The 21655-nt window shown below is 38.7% G+C and overlaps 1 protein-coding gene across 1 annotated transcript; it reads left to right on the top strand.

Annotated features, from left to right (window-relative positions):
* The first annotated feature begins 17482 nt into the window (after positions 1 to 17482).
* On the top strand, positions 17483 to 20515 carry LOC127102712 (uncharacterized). The gene is made up of 4 exons (XM_051040057.1): positions 17483 to 18296; positions 18327 to 19020; positions 19366 to 19645; positions 19727 to 20515. Exons 1-4 carry the CDS (start codon positions 17483 to 17485, stop codon positions 20513 to 20515), a joined length of 2577 nt encoding a protein of 858 aa, XP_050896014.1.
* Positions 20516 to 21655: the final 1140 nt, after the last annotated feature.

Below are 21655 nucleotides of genomic sequence, written 5' to 3'. Positions count from 1 at the left end.
CATACTGATTTACAGCGCCATCAAACACCATCGTCCATCTGGAACCAGGTTCTGGACCTTCATCAAGTGTAGGCTCATCACAATCTTTCATTTTCAAATATAGAATCTCCTCATCTGGGAAGTCGTACTGAACAGACTGATGATCTTCAATCGGTTGGTGCGCTAAATGGTCAGCCAAGATACTACCTTTGATAGCTTTCTGAGCTCGATACTCGATATCATACTCAGATAACAGCATCTGCCAACGGGCAATCCTCCCAGTTAAAGCAGGCTTCTCGAAAATATACTTAATTGGATCCATTCTGGATATCAACCAAGTTGTATGATTTATCATGTACTGGCGCAAACGCTTAGCAGCCCAAGCCAAAGCATAACACGTCTTCTCAAGCGTAGAGTATCGAGACTCACAATCAGTAAACTTCTTACTGAGGTAGTAGATAGCAGATTCTTTCTTCCCTGATTCATCTTGTTGACCGAGTACACAACCCATCGAGTCTTCGAGAACAGTCAAATACATAATCAGAGGTCTTCCTTCTACAGGCGGAGACAAGATCGGAGGTTCAGACAAGTATTCTTTGATACTGTCGAAAGCTTTCTGACAATCCTCGGTCCAATCATGAGACTGATCTTTCCGAAGGAGCTTGAATATCAGCGCACATGTGGCAGTCATGTGGGATATAAATCTGGAAATATAGTTCAAGCGGCCAAGAAAACCTCGGACTTGCTTCTCAATTTTGGGTGCAGGCATCTCTTGTATTGCTTTGACCTTGGCAGGATCAACTTCAATACCTCTCTCGCTGACAACAAAACCCAACAACTTGCCGGAACGGACTCCAAATGTACATTTGTTCGGATTCAGGCGAAGTCTAAACTTCCTCAGACGCTGAAAAAGCTTCAACAAATGCTCAACATGTTCAACTTCCGTTCGGGACTTAGCAATCATATCATCAACGTAGACCTCTATCTCCTTGTGCATCATGTCATGAAACAAGGTAGTCATAGCACGTTGATACGTGGCTCCGGCGTTCTTCAGACCGAAGGGCATCACTCGATAACAGAATGTTCCCCAAGGTGTGATGAATGTCGTCTTCTCCATATCTTCGGGTGCCATCTTGATTTGATTATAACCGGAAAATCCGTCCATAAAGGAAAAGACTTTGAATTTAGCTGTATTATCTACCAACATATCAATGTGTGGTAGAGGAAAATCATCTTTAGGACTAGCCTTATTCAAATCTCTATAATCAACACACATACGGACTTTTCCGTCCTTCTTAGGCACAGACACAATATTGGCCACCCATTGAGGATATGTAGAAGTCACCAGAAACCCCGCATCAATTTGCTTATGAACTTCCTCTTTGATCTTCACTGCCATATCTGGATGAGTTCTTCTGAGCTTCTGCTTCACAAGCACGCACTCAGGCTTCAAAGGCAGGAAATGTTGCACAATATCTGTATCTAGACCTGGCATGTCTTCATACGACCAAGCAAAGATATCTGAATATTCTCGTAGCAAACTGATCAACTCTTTCTTGACAGACTCTTCAAGAAGTGCCCCAATCTTCACCATACGAACACAATCTTCAGACCCTAAGTTGACTGCTTCCAGATCTTCGAGATACGGCTGAATGATCTTCTTCTCGTGCTCAAGGAGACGGGTAATCTCAGCAGGAATCCCTTCAACATCATCTTCCTCTGCCTCGAATACAGGGAATTCAAAATTGGGAGATGGCGTTGGATCATTATGTTCAATGGGTTTTAGAATCAACCTGCATAATGATTTTGGATAATAAAAACTTTAGAATTTAAACAAGCAAATCATTATGCAGATGAAAAGGATTGCTTTTATTCTCGTTTTTTAAGGTTTTTTGTGATCACTGATTTCATGCAAAAGCAAAAAGTGAAAACAAATGGAAAAACAAATGTTTAACAATGCATTAATTGAATGAAATATCATTGTATAAATGTTGCCAATCAATGTCATCACTTCTCCTTTTGGCATGGGAGAAGGGTTTTGAACAAAGTGAACCATTACTCTGATCTATGAATGACTGTAGGAACATCTACAGCGACCCAATTGTGGCAGACACCACTAGGTATGATGAAGTTGCTTAAATCCTCTGCATCCTCTTCCAAGATAGCAGCAGCTTCTTCAGCTCGATCAACATGGATGAAACCTCCACTCTTGAACAAACCTTGCTCGTTGAATGCCCCAGAAGAATAGCCAATGCCAGCCCGGGATTTGTTGTCTTCAAGCTCAATCATCTTCCCCAAACCAGCAACTGCACCACATTCAATGGCCAGTTTCGCATCACGGTAGGAAGCAAATGAATGAGCCTTCTTCTCAATTGGCTCAACAACAGACAAAGCTTGGAAAGGCGTTCTAACTTCATCCTCAGCATCAATATATGAGAAAGAAGACAAGTGGCTAACCAGGAGAGCCTTTTCTCCCCCTACCACAACCAGTTTCTTGTTCTTGACGAATTTCAACTTCTGGTGTAGGGTGGATGTCACGGCGCCAGCCTCGTGAATCCATGGTCTACCAAGGAGACAACTATAAGATGGGTGGATATCCATAACCTGAAAGGTAACTTGGAAATCACTTGGTCCAATCTTGATTGGGAGATCAACTTCCCCAATCACGGTCTTACGCGACCCATTAAAAGCCTTCACAACAACACCACTCTGCCTCATGGGAGGCCCCTGATATGACAGTCTTGAAAGAGTGGTCTTCGGCAATACATTTAGGGATGACCCAGTGTCCACCAGCACGTTGGACATGGCATCAGTCTTGCAGTTCATGGAAATATGTAAAGCCATGTTGTGGTCTCTTCCCTCCTCAGGGAGATCAGCGTCACAGAAACTCAAAGTGTTGCAAGCAGTAATGTTTGCAACGATACTATCAAACTGTTCAATAGTGACATCATAATCCACATAAGCCAAGTCTAAAACTTTCTGCAGAGCCTCCCTATGGGGTTCTGAATTCAGAAGCAAAGATAACACGGATATCTTGGACGGCGTTTGTAGAAGCTGGTCTACAACGTTGTACTCACTCTTCTTGATGAGCCTCAGCATCTCATCACAGTCTTCATTCACAGTGCCACTCGGGCCAACAGAAGAAGCAGGAGTCTTTTGTACAGAGGAGGGTTTGGCAACAGGTGCCGGATTCGGAACATTCACCGCAGTCCCAACCGGATGCTCAGCAGAATCAGAAACAACAGCTCTAGCCTGAGGCTTAGGTGCTGAAAACACGCGACCACTACGGGTCAATCCACTCACATCTGCAATATTAACAACAGAAGTAGAAGGCAGCGACACTTCTTTCCCATCTTCCACAACAATGGGATTGTATCGGAAGGGAATAACTTTGTCCGAAGAATAAGGCACAGGGCCTGCAGGCTTGATTACCAATGAAGGAGAAACCTTTGGCTTGCTACCATCATAACGGATGACAACAGGCTCGGGCAATTTGAACACAGGAGAAATAACATTCACTTCTGGTTCGTCTTCATCCACATTTCGATTCTGCAGAATCTCAATGGTACCCTCATCCAACAGCTCTTGAAGCTCTCTTCGCACTTGGAGACAACCCAGTCTATTGACGGAGCAGATACGGCATCTGTCATGGTCGTGCTCCATATGACTGTACTGACACTGCAAACGATGCAATTCGACCAATGACTGTCGAATATGACTTACATATTTGACTTTATATTTTCCAGGGCAACCCTGGACCATGTTCACTGATTTCCCATGCTTGGGCAATGGGTTCTTCGTAACATTCGAGCCTGAGTCCTCAAAGCTCAGGATGCCGCATCGCATAAGGTCTTGAACCTTAGTCTTCAACGGATAGCAATTCTCAATATTGTGACCCGGAGCACCGGAATGATAAACACAATGTTGATCTGGCTTGTACCACCACTGCGGGTTAGCAGGCACAGCCGGAGGCTCTCTGGGAGTAACCAGTTTCCTTTCCAACAAGGAAGGAAATAATTCAGCATATGACATAGGAATGGGATCGAAGCTGATCTTTTTCCTATCATAATTCAGATTGGCCTGATTACTGGTATTGCCACGAGGCTGGTAAGCCTATTGCTGTGGACGATGTTGCTGTTGGTACTGAGGTTGTTGCTGATGCTGATGATGTTGCTGATACTGCTGAGCATTATCTCTGAAAATAGGTGCTATATGAGCCACCTGGTGCTGGTTGCTGGCGTGACGCACAGGCTTCCTCTTAACAGAGGGTCTTCTTGGTTTAGCATGGGATTGCACAGCATGTGTTTCCCCATCTTTCTTCTTAAACGCCCCATACCGTTTAGAAGAGCTCTCATCTTTAGCCAATCGTCCTTCACGGGCACCTTCCTCCAGACGCATCCCCATGTTCACCATTTCGGTGAAATCAGAGGGAGCACTCGCGACCATCCGCTCGTAATAAAATGAACTAAGAGTCTTCAAGAAGATCTTAGTCATCTCCTTCTCTTCCAGCGGAGGAGTAATCTGAGCTGCTAACTCTCGCCACCTCTGGGCGTACTCCTTAAATGTCTCTTTATCCTTCTGAGACATGGCCCTGAGTTGATCACGGTCAGGCGCCATATCAACATTGTACTTGTACTGCTTGACGAAGGCTTCGCCAAGATCATTGAAGGATCGGATGTTTGCGCTATCAAGGCTCATATACCAACGAAGAGCCGCACCGGACAAACTATCCTGAAAATAATGGATTAGAAGCTGATCATTATCTGTCTGAGTAGACATTTTTTTGGCATACATGACCAGGTGAGCGAGAGGGCAGGTGTTCCCCTTATATTTTTCAAAGTCAGGAACTTTGAACTTGACCGAAATCTTCACACCGGGAACCAGGCAAAGTTCAGCAGCAGACTTGCCAAACAGATCTTTCTCTCGGAGGGTCTTCAATTCCTTTCGGAGCTCGAGGAATTGGTCATTCATAGCATCCATCTTCTCATTAACATCTGGGCCCTCAGACGGCTCAGAATGATAGATGGTGTCGTCTACCCTAGGAATGGTATGCACGACAGGAGGAGGCATAGCAAGGACCGGGCTAGATGCCGGCATGGAAGCAAAAGTAGGAGCTGGAATATCAGGCATAAACCCTGGAGGCATACCCCACGGAAACCCGGCTGGCATGGCATTCGGCATAAAATGAGCACTAGCAGCTGGCACGGTCGGAGCGACCACTTCTGATAAAACAGTCCTCTGGGGAGGAGTTGCAGGAGGTGGAGAAGGTTGATGCTGAGCAGCCAACAATTGCTCCATCAGAGCACCCAATCTAGCGACCTCTTCCTTCAGCTCTCTGTTCTCTTGTTCAAGTTGATCCATCACTCTAGCAGAATTGGCTCTGGTATAGTACCGGTGAGTCAGCTTGTCTTCAAAATAAATGAAGAGCACAGAGTTAGGCCACAAACAAGAAGATCAGAACAACCTGCTTATGCAAAATGATGCATGCAATGCTTGTGCATATGCTTTGTTTTTTATTTCAAGGAACTTTTAGGGTTCTATTTGCAAATTTGAATATTTAAAGCATTTAATAGCATATGGAAAATATCTCATCAAATATATATTCGAGACAAAGAAGTACAACATTTTTTATTATTACAAGGGAAAAGGAAAATAAACATCCTATGGATCCCTAGAAGCTCGAGATGCTGGAAGACGAGATACACAAAGCTTCTTGATCTCTCTCTCATAGGCTGCTTCCATATCCGCTTTCTCTTTCACAAGTCGATCGTACTTCCTCTTCCAGAATTTGGAAGACTGAGGAAGCAGAGAAGTCCAAGTATCATTCGGATCATCTATGACCTGATGCTCGAGGAATTCGATCAGAGCATCTTTCTCCTTGATTTGCTGAAGCAACTCCTCTCTTTCACGGATCCAGGCACGTGAAAGGTCTTCCTCTCTCAACTCCTCTACATCTTGGTTAGGGAGGGTTGAAGGCCCAGCCACAACCAACGGTGTAGGTCTCGGATAGTCATACGGCATCAGATATTCAGAAGCTCTCTGTCTGACCCAAGAAGTATATGGCTCCAAAGCAATGCAGTTCTTCGGACCCAATTCATTCCTACCTTTCTTATGAATCTTGTGCCAAGCGCGGACCATCCTGGCTTTCAGGCCTTAGGGATCTTTACCCTCCTGAAAGAACACACCTTCTAACAGAATGTTATGAGGTTTATCCTTTAGGGGGAACCCAAGCTGACGACGTGCTAAGATAGGATTGTAGCTGATCCCACCACATGTACCAAGAAGAGGCACATTAGGGAATTCACCACAATAATCAATGATCTGAACTGTATCATACACGCGATCATACCAAGAGATATCATCATTAGTGAGAGACATAAGTCTCTGGGACCACCGTAGACATCTCTTGTTCTCCTTGAAAGCAACCGTCTGCGGTAAGTGAGAAATAAACCACTTATACAACAGAGGCAAACAGCACACAATAACTCCTCCACCCTTTGCATTCCTCAAGTGCAAAGAGAAATAGGCATCACCCAACAGAGTCGGAACGGGATTAAGAACAAAGAAGATCCTAATGGCGTTCACATCCACAAATTTGTCGATGTTGGGGAATAATACCAGTCCATAGATGAGCAGCACGAATAAAGCCTCAAAGGCATCCTCACTCATGGCCTTCCTATAAACGGTAGCTTAAGCGATGAGGAAATCAGAAGGAAGACCCTGAATTCCACCTTTGGTGGTCATATGCGCTTCAATCAGGGATTCATCTATGTGCAACAAGTCTGTGATCTCTCGAGAAGTCGGAATACTCTCCAAGCCACTGAACGGCACCTGATCCAGAATAGGAATACCCACAAGATGAGCATACTCCTCCAATGTAGGCAACAACTGGAAGTTCGGAAAGGAGAAGCAGTGATACAGAGGATCATAGAACTGAGCCAAAGTACTCATCAACCCTTCATCAACCTGAGTAGTCAACAGAGGCAGAAGCTTCCCATAACGAGCTTTGAAACCCAAGGGATCTAATACATAGGATGTCAAATTCCTTAACTCTTTCACATCGGGTTGTCTAAAGTTGTACTTCTTTGTATGCCTTTTTGGTCTTTCCATGTCTGAAAATTTTGCAAATAAACCCTTTAAGTTCCTTGAAAATTTTCTGATTTTTCTGATGACATGAATGCAGATGAATGCATGAATGCATGAATGCAGCAATCACACTCAAGGATCAAGCAAGGCACACCAGACAAAGGTCATGGGAAAGCTCATAGTATCCTTAATATCAATCATCCATTTTGGTGGATTATGGTTTTCACCTTATCAACACCCAAGTTCCATTGATATTAACAATACATGAACCGACTCAATCATCCATTTTGGTGGATTATGGTTTACACCTTATCGACACCCAAGTTCCATTGATATTAGGGATGTCTGAACGACTCAACCATGAATCACAGGTTTGTTGAGAGTCACGAGCATGGAGTCTCGATTAAGAACCACCCAAAGGGAGTGTACTAGGGTTTAAACCTGCCGAGCATGTTCTACCAGAGGTTCCCATAATCATCATCCCATCTTTCAGATATTATCGGAGGAACGAATACTCATATTCAAAAAATATTCTCAAGAGAGACTCTTATGAGTGTAGTATCGTGTAACAATCGCATCAGATCTTACATCTGAACGACCTCCGCACTACGTCCTAAAAATAGGCCAAGATGGGCTTGGTAAACTAAGGTCCTTGGCTTCTAAGGCACATGATTGAAAGAATAATGCCTAACCACAAATAACTTGTGTGACATTATTAATCCAACATGACCTCCACCAAGTGAATGGACTCGCAAGTCAACTTGTTAAGGAATACTCCACACAAGTCGACAAGACTATGCCATTCTCCTATCCTAAGGTGCACTCGAGTTCGGGTATAGAACTCATCTCACAGAGATCACCAAAGCAAACAACAATTGTATATCAAGCAATTCAAACATTACAATCAATACAGTTATCCCAAATTGTACAAAAATATGTCACATAACACATAACAAATATCAAACAACAAGGGTGAAAAGTAGGCAATACCACCAAGGAGAGTTTCCCCAGCAGAGTCGCCACTTTTCTGTAGTGGTGTATTCGTCACTTTATGATTTATTGATTAAATTAAAAGCAAAGCATACAAAGAATCGAGTCGCCACCGCACTTTTATTTATCCAAAGGAATGGCTAAAAAGCGAACAAAAGTCTAAGAAGTTTTACACATAGAAAACTAATGAAAAGCTCAGAGATCGGGGTAAGGGGTAAATTATGCAATGGGAAGGTGTTAGGCACCCAAAACGTCCTAGGTACTCCTAGGGAGCCCTTTTCACACTTGTTGTACGAAATGTTATTTGTTTATGAAATATTTATTGTGCAAACATGGATTGAAGAGATGAGAAAAGAATATACAATTTATTATTTTTGTGTTTGAACGGATGAACCCGTTGCCTACGTACCTTCCATGAAAGGTAAGGATCAAAACGCCGTAGTTCGGCTAAAAGATTTCCAAAATATGAGTGGGTTCATTTTAAAACAAAAGCCCTAAGGTCTTTCGTTATCCACGGGAGAAAACTCAACCTTATACAAACAACAAGTCCACCATGTGAGAAGAGCTTCAACTTGCTAGTGAGGGGTTAACCCTATAATAAGCAAGGAAGTCTTACAATTCAATCACTAAGGACAAGAAGGTGAGATTAATATCAACCAACTAGGATAAATCAAACCTATGGCTAATGTATGAAAACTTATCAAGAATGGACAAAGCCACAAAACAATTGAATGGGTGAAATTAACCAATTAGGATTTATCACAAAAGATGGTCAAAGTATGATTAGAATTCAATTCAAAAGAAGTATTATGAAAATGAAGTTTGAAAAATCAAAGGCCTAAAGCCTAGGTTTCTAATTTGAAAAGATATGACAATGTTTGCACAATATTTTTTCAGGTTGAGATTAACATGCAAATGGAGGTTTAAAGAAACAAAAGGTGGGAGGGTGAGGGAATGTAAAACTTCTTAGATGTTCATCTCTTGAGATCATATGTAGATGATCCAAGTGACTCCTTTGGAATAGGCAACAAAGCAAATAAGCAAATGAACAAAGCAAGGATACCGGATGCCAATCAATGGACTTACACCAATCTCACAAACAAACATGGATATCGGATACCAATCAATGGATTTACACCAATCTCCTAAAACAAAACAAATGATACCAGATGCCAATCAATAGACTTACACTAATCTCACAAACAAAGGTGGATATCGGATACCAATCAATGGATTTACACCAATCTCCTAAAACAAAACAATGATACCAGATGCCAATCAATGGACTTATACTAGTCTCACACCATATCATTGGAACAACTGCCAAGTAATGGACTTATGCTTGTCTACTCCATGGACAAAGCAAAATACTATAAAGCAAAGTTTATGAAATGATATACAAATGATGATGATAAATGCACTAAGGCACACTCAAGCAGATATGCACAGATGAATCAAGTAAGCAGACAAACAAGTCAATTAGCACACACTATATACAATCAATTAGGCTCAAGCAAGGTTAGACTTTAAAGTCAACTGGAATGGGGTATGTTGTGCTCTTAACCCTAACATTGAGATTTAGGGTGAAGCAGATGAAATGGAGATGAGGGGTGTGCCTCATAGCTCTTATCCCTGGCCTGGGAGAGCTTTAAACAATAGAATGTGTGGGAGTTCAGAAAGTTGGAACTCTTCTCCACAAGTGATTTGACTCTATAAGATCTTGGGTTAATATCCACAATGCATCAACATGTTATGTGAGCAAAGTGGATGACACACTGAATAGTAGGAGATGGACTACACATCTCTTTTATCTACCAATTGCCTCATAAGAGGACTTTTCCTGCTTGGCACAAAGAGTAAACAATCACAAGCATTGCCTCTTAAGGAGGACTTCAGACAGGTGCCTGCCCACATAACAGGACAGGTCTTCCAGACTACATGAAGAAGAGAGGTTATACCTAAGTGGTTAAGCAACCAAGCAAAAGCAAGTTCAAAATGAACTTAAGCAACTTATGTACCTGTGGAAACATCAAACAAATCAGTACAACTATACATACAAACAACCAACAGTTAATATCAACAGTCAAACCCAATAAGCAAAGGGCATAAGCCACAAGTCAATCTCAAATGAATTAACAACCCTACAAAACACACAATGTTAGTAGTCAAAGACAAACATCCAATGCTCAAATGATGGAGCATCATGAACCATATAACTTGGATGTTCAACCTGAAATCAAAGCTCAAACATGAGAGGCAAACCACTAGGTCAAAACCTAGGGTCAAAGATGGAGAAAAAAATTGAAACAGAAGCTGAATTTTAACATGAATCAACTTAAAACACATCTTGAAACAATCCAAAAGGTCTCACATCAATATCATATACCAAATCCATTTCATGATCAATTGAAGTTCAAGACTATTTTAAAGCTCAAATGTGACCAACCAGAATGAAAAATCTCAATTAAATCAGAAATCAATCAAATAATTCCAAGAAAATTCACACTCGTTCACAACATCCATAATATGTATCACACAAAAAATCAGAACAATTGGAGATCATTTGATAGGGTAATCACATCACATAAGATGAACAAGCAAAGGTGTGACACAAATTGTCACACCAACATTCACATGATCATAAAACAGAAACTACAAATGGTAAAAATACCAAATTAACACCAAAATGTCAAGCAAAGTGTCTAGTTTCAACATGTAAAAATTCAAATTCATTGGATCAAAGACCAGGATTTCACAAATGCATAAGCAAGGCAATGTACAAAATGCATACATGTACAAGAACCCTAGGCAAAATATTTTCCAGGCCAAGCACAATTTTAGAATTGATGATCATAAAAAACTAGACAGAAAATGTGACATAATGCAAAAATCCTCATATTTTTTGGATCATTTTTCAAATTGATATGAATTTCTAAAGATTGAAATGAAATTGAAATAAACATTGAAACAAGAAATGGATTAATTGAATTTATTTATTTAATTTGAAATATGGCTGTTGGCGCCAAGACCATACGCTGCGTTTCATTTAAATTGGCTCTGGCCAATCAGAGCGCTGCATGAGCGCTGCATGCAACCAATAGCGCGCTAACCCTAACAAACAATAGGAAACGCTAAATCGTGGCCAAAACTGGATTGAAACCGTGGCCAAATGTCCTGAACTTCTTCTTCTCCAGCTCGCGCGCATGAACAGTGGAATCAACATGAACATCAAGAACATTTTCTCCAGTTTTTAAAATCAATCATATCAACATGTAGCCTAAACATCCTAGATCACGAATCAAGAATTGGCTAAGCATATAACATCATACATCAAGTGGATCGAGAAAATCAAGTTTCATCATCAAGACTTTAAACAATCGAATCCCAGTCAATAATGCATGGATTTCAGTGATTCAAAGCTCAGAACAACCACAACAGCGAGATCTACAACATTAGCATAAGCAATTTGAGAAAAGAGAGAAACGATTTTGTGACCTCTTGAAGTGCAGCTTTGAAATTCAATGAAATCAGGCCTTGCAATGCTCAAATGATCTTCTATGCAGCTTGTACAAGTGTTTGGAAGGAAGGTGGAGGCTCAATTGCACACGATTCAATAGAATTTTGATTTCACCATTGATGAGTTCAAGCTTCAAGCTGCTTCAAACTGCACGAATTGCTATGGATCTTCCTTCAAACTTGCTCCATGATGCTTCCAAATGATGAATCAAGTAATGGATTGTGCTTTGGTTTGAAGAAAATGAGAGAAAATTTTGAGAGAAAAAGTGTGAAAAATTTTGAGATCTGAAAATTGCGTGTGTTCTCTGCTGAAAACAGTTAGGGTTTGTGTTATATACTCTCTCCTAATCACTCTCCTAAACATGTTTAAGCCATGGTAATTGGAATTAGGGAAAATGGAGTGTAAATGCAAAATTGGGATTTCACCCTATGCATGAAAATGCATGGTGAACAGTGCACGGGATTGGATTGAATTTCACTTAAAATTTCATTTTAAAATCAATGGTAATTGCCAAATATTCAAATAATTCACCAATTTTAAATTTCAAGATTTCCCTCCAAAAATTCAAGAATTGGAAAATAATTATATGATGAAAATTGATGAAATGCAATGCATGATTTTGAAAGTAGAGGTCAAGAGAAGAATGTACAAAAAAGAGCCACTTGAATTGGAGCTTTGGTTGAGAAGTTATGCACATTTGAAGTTCAATGTACACCTTTCCATGTTTTGATCATATCTCCTTAACCACACATGAGAAATTGATGATCTTGGACTTTTTGAAAATGGGAGAGAAATATCTACAACTTTCATGTTCAACAAAATTTCATTTGAATCTTTTTTTGGTGATGTAATTTGAAGTTGAAGTTAGGTTAAAACCTTTCCATTTTTGGCAAATTCAAATTATAGGTCACTTTCTATTTTTGGAGAGTTTTGACCTGACTTTATTTTCTTCAATGTTGGTGTTTGAAATGTCAAATGAGACTTGTTTGAACATGAATTAAGTATTTCCAATCACTTCCCACCTCCAAATCCACAGTTGACTGAGCAGTTGACTTTCTAGGCCTCCAGTTGATCTGACAATGTTCTGATGAAGTTCAAGCCTCTACCACTTGGGATTTTGATTCAAAATGACATCATAGCTCATATGAAGTCTTGATAATGATTGTGGTGTCCAAATTCTCAAGAATGGCCACCATCTATTGCTCAATGAATGCCTTTGACTACTTTGACTGTTGATTATTTCATCTGCAAGACAAGGGTTAGATAACATATTTTTGTACTTTTGGTTAGTGATAAAAGGAAAAGCAATGATATACAAATGAAAAACATGCTTGGTGATCAAGAATCACTCTCAAAAGGATAACCAACCCACAAGGAAGGAGGCAAGGTGCACAATGATCCTTGAGGCAATGATATGGTATGATATGATGCCATGAGGGATCTTAGGGACAAAATTGGGGTCTTACAGGATCCATCATTCATATTGCCTTGTAGGGTGAAAAGGATTCCCCTTTAAGGATCCATCATTCATATTTCCTCTAAAGGTGACAAGGATTCCTCTTTGAGGGTCCAACATTCATATTTTTAATTATTCACTATTTTTAAGATGGGTGCCCCCTTTTAAGGGTCCTCTGCCTTGTGGAAAGATGCTACCAAGATGTTTTTTTTAGAAAGTTTATACATTGATGGGTCAAATGTCTCTTGCCTTATTGAATAGAAAATAGTAAATGATTAAATATAATAATATCTTAATTGAGTTCCACATCCAAGGGAAGAGTCTTCCATATATCTTTTCAAGTTTATAAGCATCATGAGGTATTTAACATATGCAGTAAAGACCTTCCCAATTAGACTTCATTTTAAAGGAGACGAGAAGTGCAAGAAAGGGAGTTGAATTGGGTTTCTAAAAATGAAATATTTTTTCACCCAACACAACAAGCAAAAAATAAAGAACAAAAATAATGAAACAATTATTTTTATCCTGGTTCATTGTTAACTAAGCTACCTTCAGTCCACCTGCCAAGGTGATTTCACCTTATCAACAAGGATTTAATCCAATATAACCAAACTTGATTACAACATAAAGATCAATTGTCAATGTCTTCTTTAATATTCTAACTAAACCTTAGTCACTCAAGGAAAATATAATCAAACAGATTGAGATACAAAGTGTGTTTACAAAATGCTTCATAAAAAGCAGAATATACAAAATGAATAACTAGTATATCACATAAGATATATTCTATGAAGAGTATGAACAAAAGTTCTAGTGTGTTTTCTTTTCTCTCAAAATATTTCTCAAAGTGCATTGTTCACGTATATGATAATCTCTTAGAATGTGTAGCATTTTTTCATTCTTCCAAGTCTTCTTTATATAGCCAATGAAAATATTCGTTGGAGGGTAGAGTTGGAATACCAAAATGCAGTGGCATCCTTGCATAATGGCTTGTGAAAATGGGAGACAAAAGGGTACAATAGTATGGTCCTTAGCCTATAAAATCAGTGTAATGGAAGGAATATTTGATTTTGTATTGTGTACTATTTTTCTCATGTGAAACCTTTTGATCTTATCTTCAATACTCAAAGGATTCTGATAGTTAGGTGGTGAAGCATGCATAAAATAAGAATAAGAGTTTGGTTGAGAGAAACTTCATAAACTTGGTCTTTAAAGTCTTGATCCAAGTCCTCAGAACTTGGTCTTCAGAGTCTGGTGGCACAGTTCATAGTTGATGAGAGTGCAAGACTTCAGAGCGTATCAGTGTCAGAAGCTTCAGAGTATAAGAGCTTTGGATGAGCAAAAGTCAGAAGCATTGAGTACAAAATCCAAAGCTAGATTATCTTGTAAATCACGTATTCAGAGTTAGAGTGCACTAGGTTCAGAATCTGATGACATCACATATCATTCATTCAGAGTCATAACTTGTATCTAGTATCTGCAGACTAAACAAATTGATTGGAGTATGAAATTTTTCTCTAAGAGTCTATGAATTATTATCATCAAAATATAAGGCTAGATGCATAACAAAATCTTGTTCTTACAATCTCTCCCTTTTTCGATGATGACAAAACCATAAATTTTAATGAACAGTTTTTACTTGGTTTAATCACATAAAAATATTATAGTGAGGTTTGTAAGCTCCCCTTAATTTTATATTATTAAAATTATTTTTCAACCTAGAACTTCAGAGTTAGGTTTGCAAGCTCCCTTAAGATTAAGACTTGAAATAATTTTAACATATAAAATATTTCAATCAGCATAAAAGAAATAACTTCTCTAAACAAGGAAGCCTGGTTAACATATTTTATGGTCTTTCTTGATTTTAAATACCAGAAAGCTTGGTTATCAAAATAACTATATTGTCAAAGTCTTGATTGAACTTGTGTCAGAACTTGATTAGAAATTCTCAATTTCTTATATCAAAGTCTGGTTGGAAACTTGCTTGAATCAGATCTTTGTTTTTTTAAAAATATGTGCCTGGTTGATGCCTTCTAATCATGAAGTTTTGAAATACTTTTACTTCTGAATAACCTGGTTAACTTGATTGAAAAAGTTAACGATAATGGTGAACTTAATCAAAGTTCCAAGATTAAGAAAATATAGAAGTATTATAATCAATGTTTGGGATTCATAAAGGAAATAAGTATCAAAATCATATCCATTATTCTCCCCATTTGTCATCAATCAAAAAGAAAATGCAGAAAGAAAGAGACAAAGTAAAAAACACAAAATAAACTTCATTTCATCCAAAATAGTTAAAGATACATAAAGAAATCTTAAATGAAAAAACAAGAAAGCAACATATTTTTAAAGGAGTTTATAAGGTGGGGTGGAAATCTGGACAAAATGGCATGAAGCATTTCCCCAATATTGGTGTTCATCTAAGCTTGTTCTTTAACATGTCATCTTGCATATCTAGGTGAGACCTAACAACTTCGTTTTCTTGCTTTAACTCTTGCAGAGTCTTCAGCACTAAAGGAACGTGTTCAGATTTTTCCACTGGTATTATCCCAGAGGCAGTTGCAATTGTAGTTTCGGGAGGAGGAAGAGGTACTTATACTTCAGCTTTAGCATCTTCTTCAACCACAACTTCAACTTTATGAGTGGGAGGAGGCTTTAGAGTAAACATCTCCACAAGCGGCTCAATAACTCCAATAAGCTTATCATGAAACCTCTCCTCAACAACCTCGTAGTTGAGTTCCTTCAGATCCCAAGAACGATAGTTCATCCATCTTCTGAACTCAGACCATGAAGAATCGCTCTAAGTAGGAGTTATACATTTTGTGAATTCTTGCATCGGAGAGTGAAAATGCTCATTCGCTTCTTCCTCAAACTACCTCACTAAAAACATCTATTTCCTCAGGGTCAATGACTTGTTCAGATTCAGGTTCAAGTTCATTGTCAGAGGAGATATTGATGGTTTGGTCATATGAGTTAGGGTAGATAGTTCATTGTTTCTGAGGCGTTCCATGAAATAATCAATGATTGGTTTATCTATTTAGTTAGGTTTGTGAGATGGAGTTGGTGGTGTTGGTGTGTCTTTTGGAAAGGCACAGGCTTCTGGGATGGTAAGTATGAATGAAGAGGGTGTGAAGTTGATTGTTTCAGAAGATTCATTTTCATGAATATTTGGTCGAGGGTCATTGAATAGTGTTTCAATAGTTGGTGGTTTTGTTGGTGTTTTAGATAGTTGTACAATTGTCAGAGTAGGGATTTGTTCAAGTGTGGTGTTTTCATTTGGATTTAAAATTTGGGAGAGAAATGTTGGTTGTATTTGTGATGGATTAATTGTTATGGTTATTGGGGCATTTGTTTTAGAAAGAATTGGAACAATAGCAGTGATGGTTGATTCAGATATTGTTTGCATTCGTATTGGGATTGTTACAAAAACAGATGGTGTTAGGTTTGTCTTTTGGTGATTGGTTGCTTTTTGGAAAAACAAGTATTTTCCAGATGTTGAACAAGATGTCCTGACATGTTGCCTTAACATTCAGCGTATTCTAACTTGTGTTAGTTGTGAGATTTAGTCTCCTTAATTGTGTTTATCTACAAATTCTCTAAAGATTTAGTTCTTGTATATTATTGCATGTTTTCCTTTAACTAAATAATATTGTATCTTAACTTGATCACGAAGGAACAATGTCAAGACATTTTAGGAAACTTGTGATTTGTTAAGAATCGTATCTTCAGAAGATTGAGAAGAGATCTTGGATCTGTTCAAAATCAAAGACCGAAGCCCATGAGTCTCACTACTATATATAGAGAGGAGTTTTTAACCTATGAAGGTATCGAAGTAGTGCAGTATTATGTTATCATTAAGGTTTCGTGTGTGTGCCTTGTGTGAGCCATTCGAGTATCACTCTGATACTTGAATTGGATTGGGTGTATTGAGTTGTAATTACAATCCCTCAGAAGCTTTTAAGCAAGAGTGGATTGTGTTTTTCAGTTGTGTGTTATCGTGTGATTGAGGTAAGTGAGAGGGGTCTCATATCTAGGCTTGCGCTAGATAGAAACGTCCACAAGTAGAGATCAAGAGAGAAGTTTGTAAACATTGAGGTTGTGTAAGACTTCAAACTAATTACGTGACAGTGGACTTACTTCCTGGCTTGGTAGCCCCCAGATGTAGGTGACATTGCACCGAACTGGGTTAACAACTAATTATGTTATTTACTATTTTACTTATCCTGCTATTGTTTGTTGTGTGATAATGTGCAGACCCTAAGGTCATGACATCATGTTCAACATCAGGGATCTGCTTGCCAGAATTTCAATTGGTATCAGAGCAGGCATCCTGCTCTGCTTCTGGGTGAGATTCAGGGAAGATACTTTCTGGCACCATTGACAAGGAATGAGGATTTATCAACATACCCCTCGTCTTAGATGGATCCAACTATGACTAGTGGAAGGTAATGATGGTGGCTTTCTTAAAATATATGGAGAACAAGACATGGAAAGCTATCATTAGAGGATGGAAACATCCTGTTGTGAATGGCAAGGATGGAAAGGCCACTACAAAATTGAAACCTGAAGAGGGTTGGTCCAAGGAAGAAAATGAATTGGCTCTTGGAAACTCCAAAGACTTGAATGCCCTATTCAATGGTGTGGACAAAAATATATTCAGGTTGATTAATACTTTTACTATAGCTAAAGAAGCTTGGGAAATCCTCAAAACTACTCATGAAGGCACGCCCAAAGTAAAGATGTATAAACTTCAGCTTCTCACTACAAGATTTGAGAATCTAAAGATGAAAGATGATGAGAATATCCATGACTTTCACATGAGTATTCTTGAAATTGCTAACTCATATAGTGCTTTGAGAGAAAGGATGTCAGAAGAAAAACTGGTGAGAAAAATTCTAAGGTCTCTACCTACAAAATTTGACATGAATGTCACAACTATTGAGGAAGCTCAAGACATCATCTCCATAAGAGTAGATGAACTTATTGAATCTCTCCACACTTTTGAGTTAGGTATTAATGACAGAACTGAAAAGAAAACCAAGAGCATAACATTTGTATCCAACACTGAAGATGAACAAAAGCAATGTGACTTGGATACTGATGAAGGAATGACCAATGCTATAGTGTTTCTAGGAAGACAATTCAACAAGGTTCTTAAGAGAATTGACATGAAGTCAAGACCCAATGTTAAGAACATCCCTCTTGACATCAGAAATACTAATGACTTCCATAGAAGAACAAGAACTGAAGAGAGATCAAATCAAGGTAAAGGAATCTAGTGTCATGGGTGTAAAGGTTTTGGACACATTAGAGCTGAATGTCCTACCTATCTCAAGAAACTAAAAAAAATACTATATATTTCTTGGTCTGATGAGGACAATTCTGAAAGTGAACTTGAGGAGGAAGTTTATAAACATGTTACCGCTCTAATTGGAATATGGGAATCTGATGAAGATTCATGTGATGAAGAACTATTCTATGAGGAATTGGTTGCTGCCTATAGAGAGCTCTGCATCAGAAGTGAAGAAGTGTGCCTGCTAGGAGAAAAACAGAAGAAAATTATATCTCAGTTGCAGGCTGAAAAAGAAGGATTTCAATTCACCATCTCTGAGCTCCAAAATGAAGTGATACTATTGTCTTCCAAACTTAACAACATGACCAAATCTGTGAGAATGCTAAACAAGGGATCTAACATGTTAGGTGAAGTTCTGCAAATTGGAAAAGCAGCTGGATATCTAAGAGGGATTGGCTTTAAAAATCAATCTCTTCATATCCAAGGAGAATCATCGATGACAAACTTTTCTCTTCCAGGAAAGGAGTCTAAACTCGTCATGTCAAAATCTTTGTCTCAACATCATGCAGTCATCGAAACTTTTAAACTAAAGGAAGATCATCTTGCTGGAGATGTCACTACTATGGAAAATATGGCCATATTAAGCCTTTATGTTTCATATTGTCTAGTTATCCAAGGTACCCAACACAACTCAGGGTCAATCAAAAGAAAGAGTGGATACCCAAGACTGTCAACACCAGCTTTATAGCTCACACCTCTCAAAGAGTTTCAGCTCGTGAAGACTGGTATTTTGATAGTGGATATTCCAGGAACATGACAGGTTTCAAGAAGTTCCTTGAAAACATCAAGTTATACTCAATCAGCCATGTCACGTTTGGAGATGGGGCTAAAGGTGAAATTAAAGGGGTTGGAAGACTAGCATGTACTGGACTAGCATCAAAACTTTCAAACTAAAGGAAGATCATCTCGCTGGAGATGTCACTATTGTGGAAAATATGGCTATATTAAGCCCTTATGTTTCATATTGTCTGGTTATCCAAGGTACCCAACACAACTCAGGGTCAATCAAAAGAAAGAGTGGATACCCAAGACTGTCAACACCAGATTTATAGCTCACACCTCTCGAAGAGTTTCAGCTCGTGAAGACTGGTATTTTGATAGTGGATATTCCAGGAACATGACAGGTGTCAAGAAGTTCCTTGAAAACATCAAGCCATACTCAATCGGCCATGTCACATTTGGATATGGGGCTAAAGGTGAAATTAAAGGGGTTGGAAGACTAGCATGTACTGGACTTCCAAGTCTCGATAATGTCCTACTGGTAAAAGGTTTGACTGCTAACCTAATTAGTATTAGTCAACTATGAGATGAAGGTCTTAAAGTTAACTTCATTAAATGAAAGTGTCTTGTCATAAATGAGAAAAATCAAGTGCTAATGAAGGGAGTTAGGTCTAACGACAACTACTACTTATGGTCCTCTAAACAAACAAACCTCACTTCTACATGCCTGATATCCAAAGAAGACGAAGTTAATCTATGGCACCAAAAACTTGGACATCTGCATCTGAAGGGTATGAAAAAGATTATGTCACAAGAAGTCATCCGAGAAATTCCAAAACTCAAGATCAAAGAAGGTAAAATATGTGGTGAGTGTAAAACTGGGAAGCAAACCAAGATGTCACATCCAAAGTTACAATATCAGACGACTTCGAAAGTTTTGGAACTTCTTCATATGGACCTAATGGGACCTATGCAGGTTGAGAGCCTTGGAGGGAAAAGGTACACCTATGTTGTTGTTGATGATTTTTCAAGGTTCACATGGGTGAACTTCATCAAAGAAAAATATGATGTATTTGAGGTGTTAAAATATTTATGTAAAAGGATTGAAAGAGAGAAGGAAATTGAAATCATCAGGATCCGAAGTGACCATGGGAAAGAATTTGAAAACAACAGATTTGCTAATTTTTTCTCCTCTAAAGGTATTGGGCATGAGTTCTCCTCTCCTATCACCCCACATCAAAATGGTGTTGTGGAACACAAGAACAAAACTCTCCAAGAGTCAACTAGAGTCATGTTTCATACCAAGCGTCTCCCCTATCATTTCTGGGCTGAAGCAATGAATATTACATGCTATATTCATAATAGAGTCACCCTAAGAACCGATACCTCAGCCACTCTCTATGAATTATAGAAAGTAAGGAAGCTCATAATCAAATACTTTCATGTATTTGGAACTAAATGATACATCCTAGCTGACTATGAACAAAGAAGAAAGATGGATCCCAAGAGTGATGAAGGTATATTTCTGGGATACTCTACAAACGACATATCGTATAGAGTCTTTAATTCCAAAACCAAAGCTATGATGAAATCCATCAATGTGATAGTGGATGAAAATATCTCAGAAAAAGGGACGATGTTGAATCTGATGTCGACACATCATTTCAACAGATCAACCCATCTGAAAATGAGGAAGTGATTAAATGAGATAGTAAATCAAGAGGAGTTGAAACTGATAACCCCCAAGTCAACAAAGGTCCTTCCATCAGAATATAGAAAGACCATCCAATATATCTCATAATTGGAAACCTTAATGAATGAGTCACCACTAGATCTAGAGATGTGATCTCAAATGCATGTTTTATTTCTAGGTTTGAACCAAAAAATGTGAAGGAAGCTTTAATTGACGAGTTCTGGATCAATGAAATGCATGAGGAATTAGGTCAATTTATAAGAAATAAAGTATGGGACTTAGTACCCAGACGTAAAGGAATGAATGTTATTGGCACTAAGTGGATTTACAAGAACAAATCTGATGAAAAAGGGATTATGACCAAAAGCAAAGCCAAACTCGTTACTCAAGAATACACTCAAATTGAAAGGGGCGATTTTAATGAGACATTTTCCCATGTTGCTCCCGTTGAGTCAATCAGACTTCTATTAGGAGTGGCCTGCCTTATTAAATTCAAACTATTTCAAATGGATGTAAAAAGTGCTTTCTTAAATGGGTACTTAAATGAAGAAGTCTATGTAGAACAACCCAAGGGGTTCATAGATCCAAGCTTTTTAGACCATGTTTACAAATTGAGGAAAGCTCTATATGGACTAAAGCAAATGCCTATGGCTTGGTATGAAAGGCTCACTAAGTACCTTGTCAATAATGGATACATGAAAGGAGGAATAGACAAAACTTTGTTTGTGAAAGAAGAACATGGTAAACTCATGATAACTCAAATATATGTTGTTGGCATTGTGTTTTGAGGGATGTAGAACCAGATGGTACAACATTTTATCAAGCAGATGCAATCTGAGTTTGAAATGAGTCTTGTCG

Source organism: Lathyrus oleraceus, chromosome 7 (genome assembly GCF_024323335.1).
Source record: "Lathyrus oleraceus cultivar Zhongwan6 chromosome 7, CAAS_Psat_ZW6_1.0, whole genome shotgun sequence".
NCBI lineage: Eukaryota > Viridiplantae > Streptophyta > Magnoliopsida > Fabales > Fabaceae > Lathyrus > Lathyrus oleraceus.
Note: the sequence above shows the minus strand (reverse complement) of the source record. Positions and strands in the feature narration are given on the sequence as shown.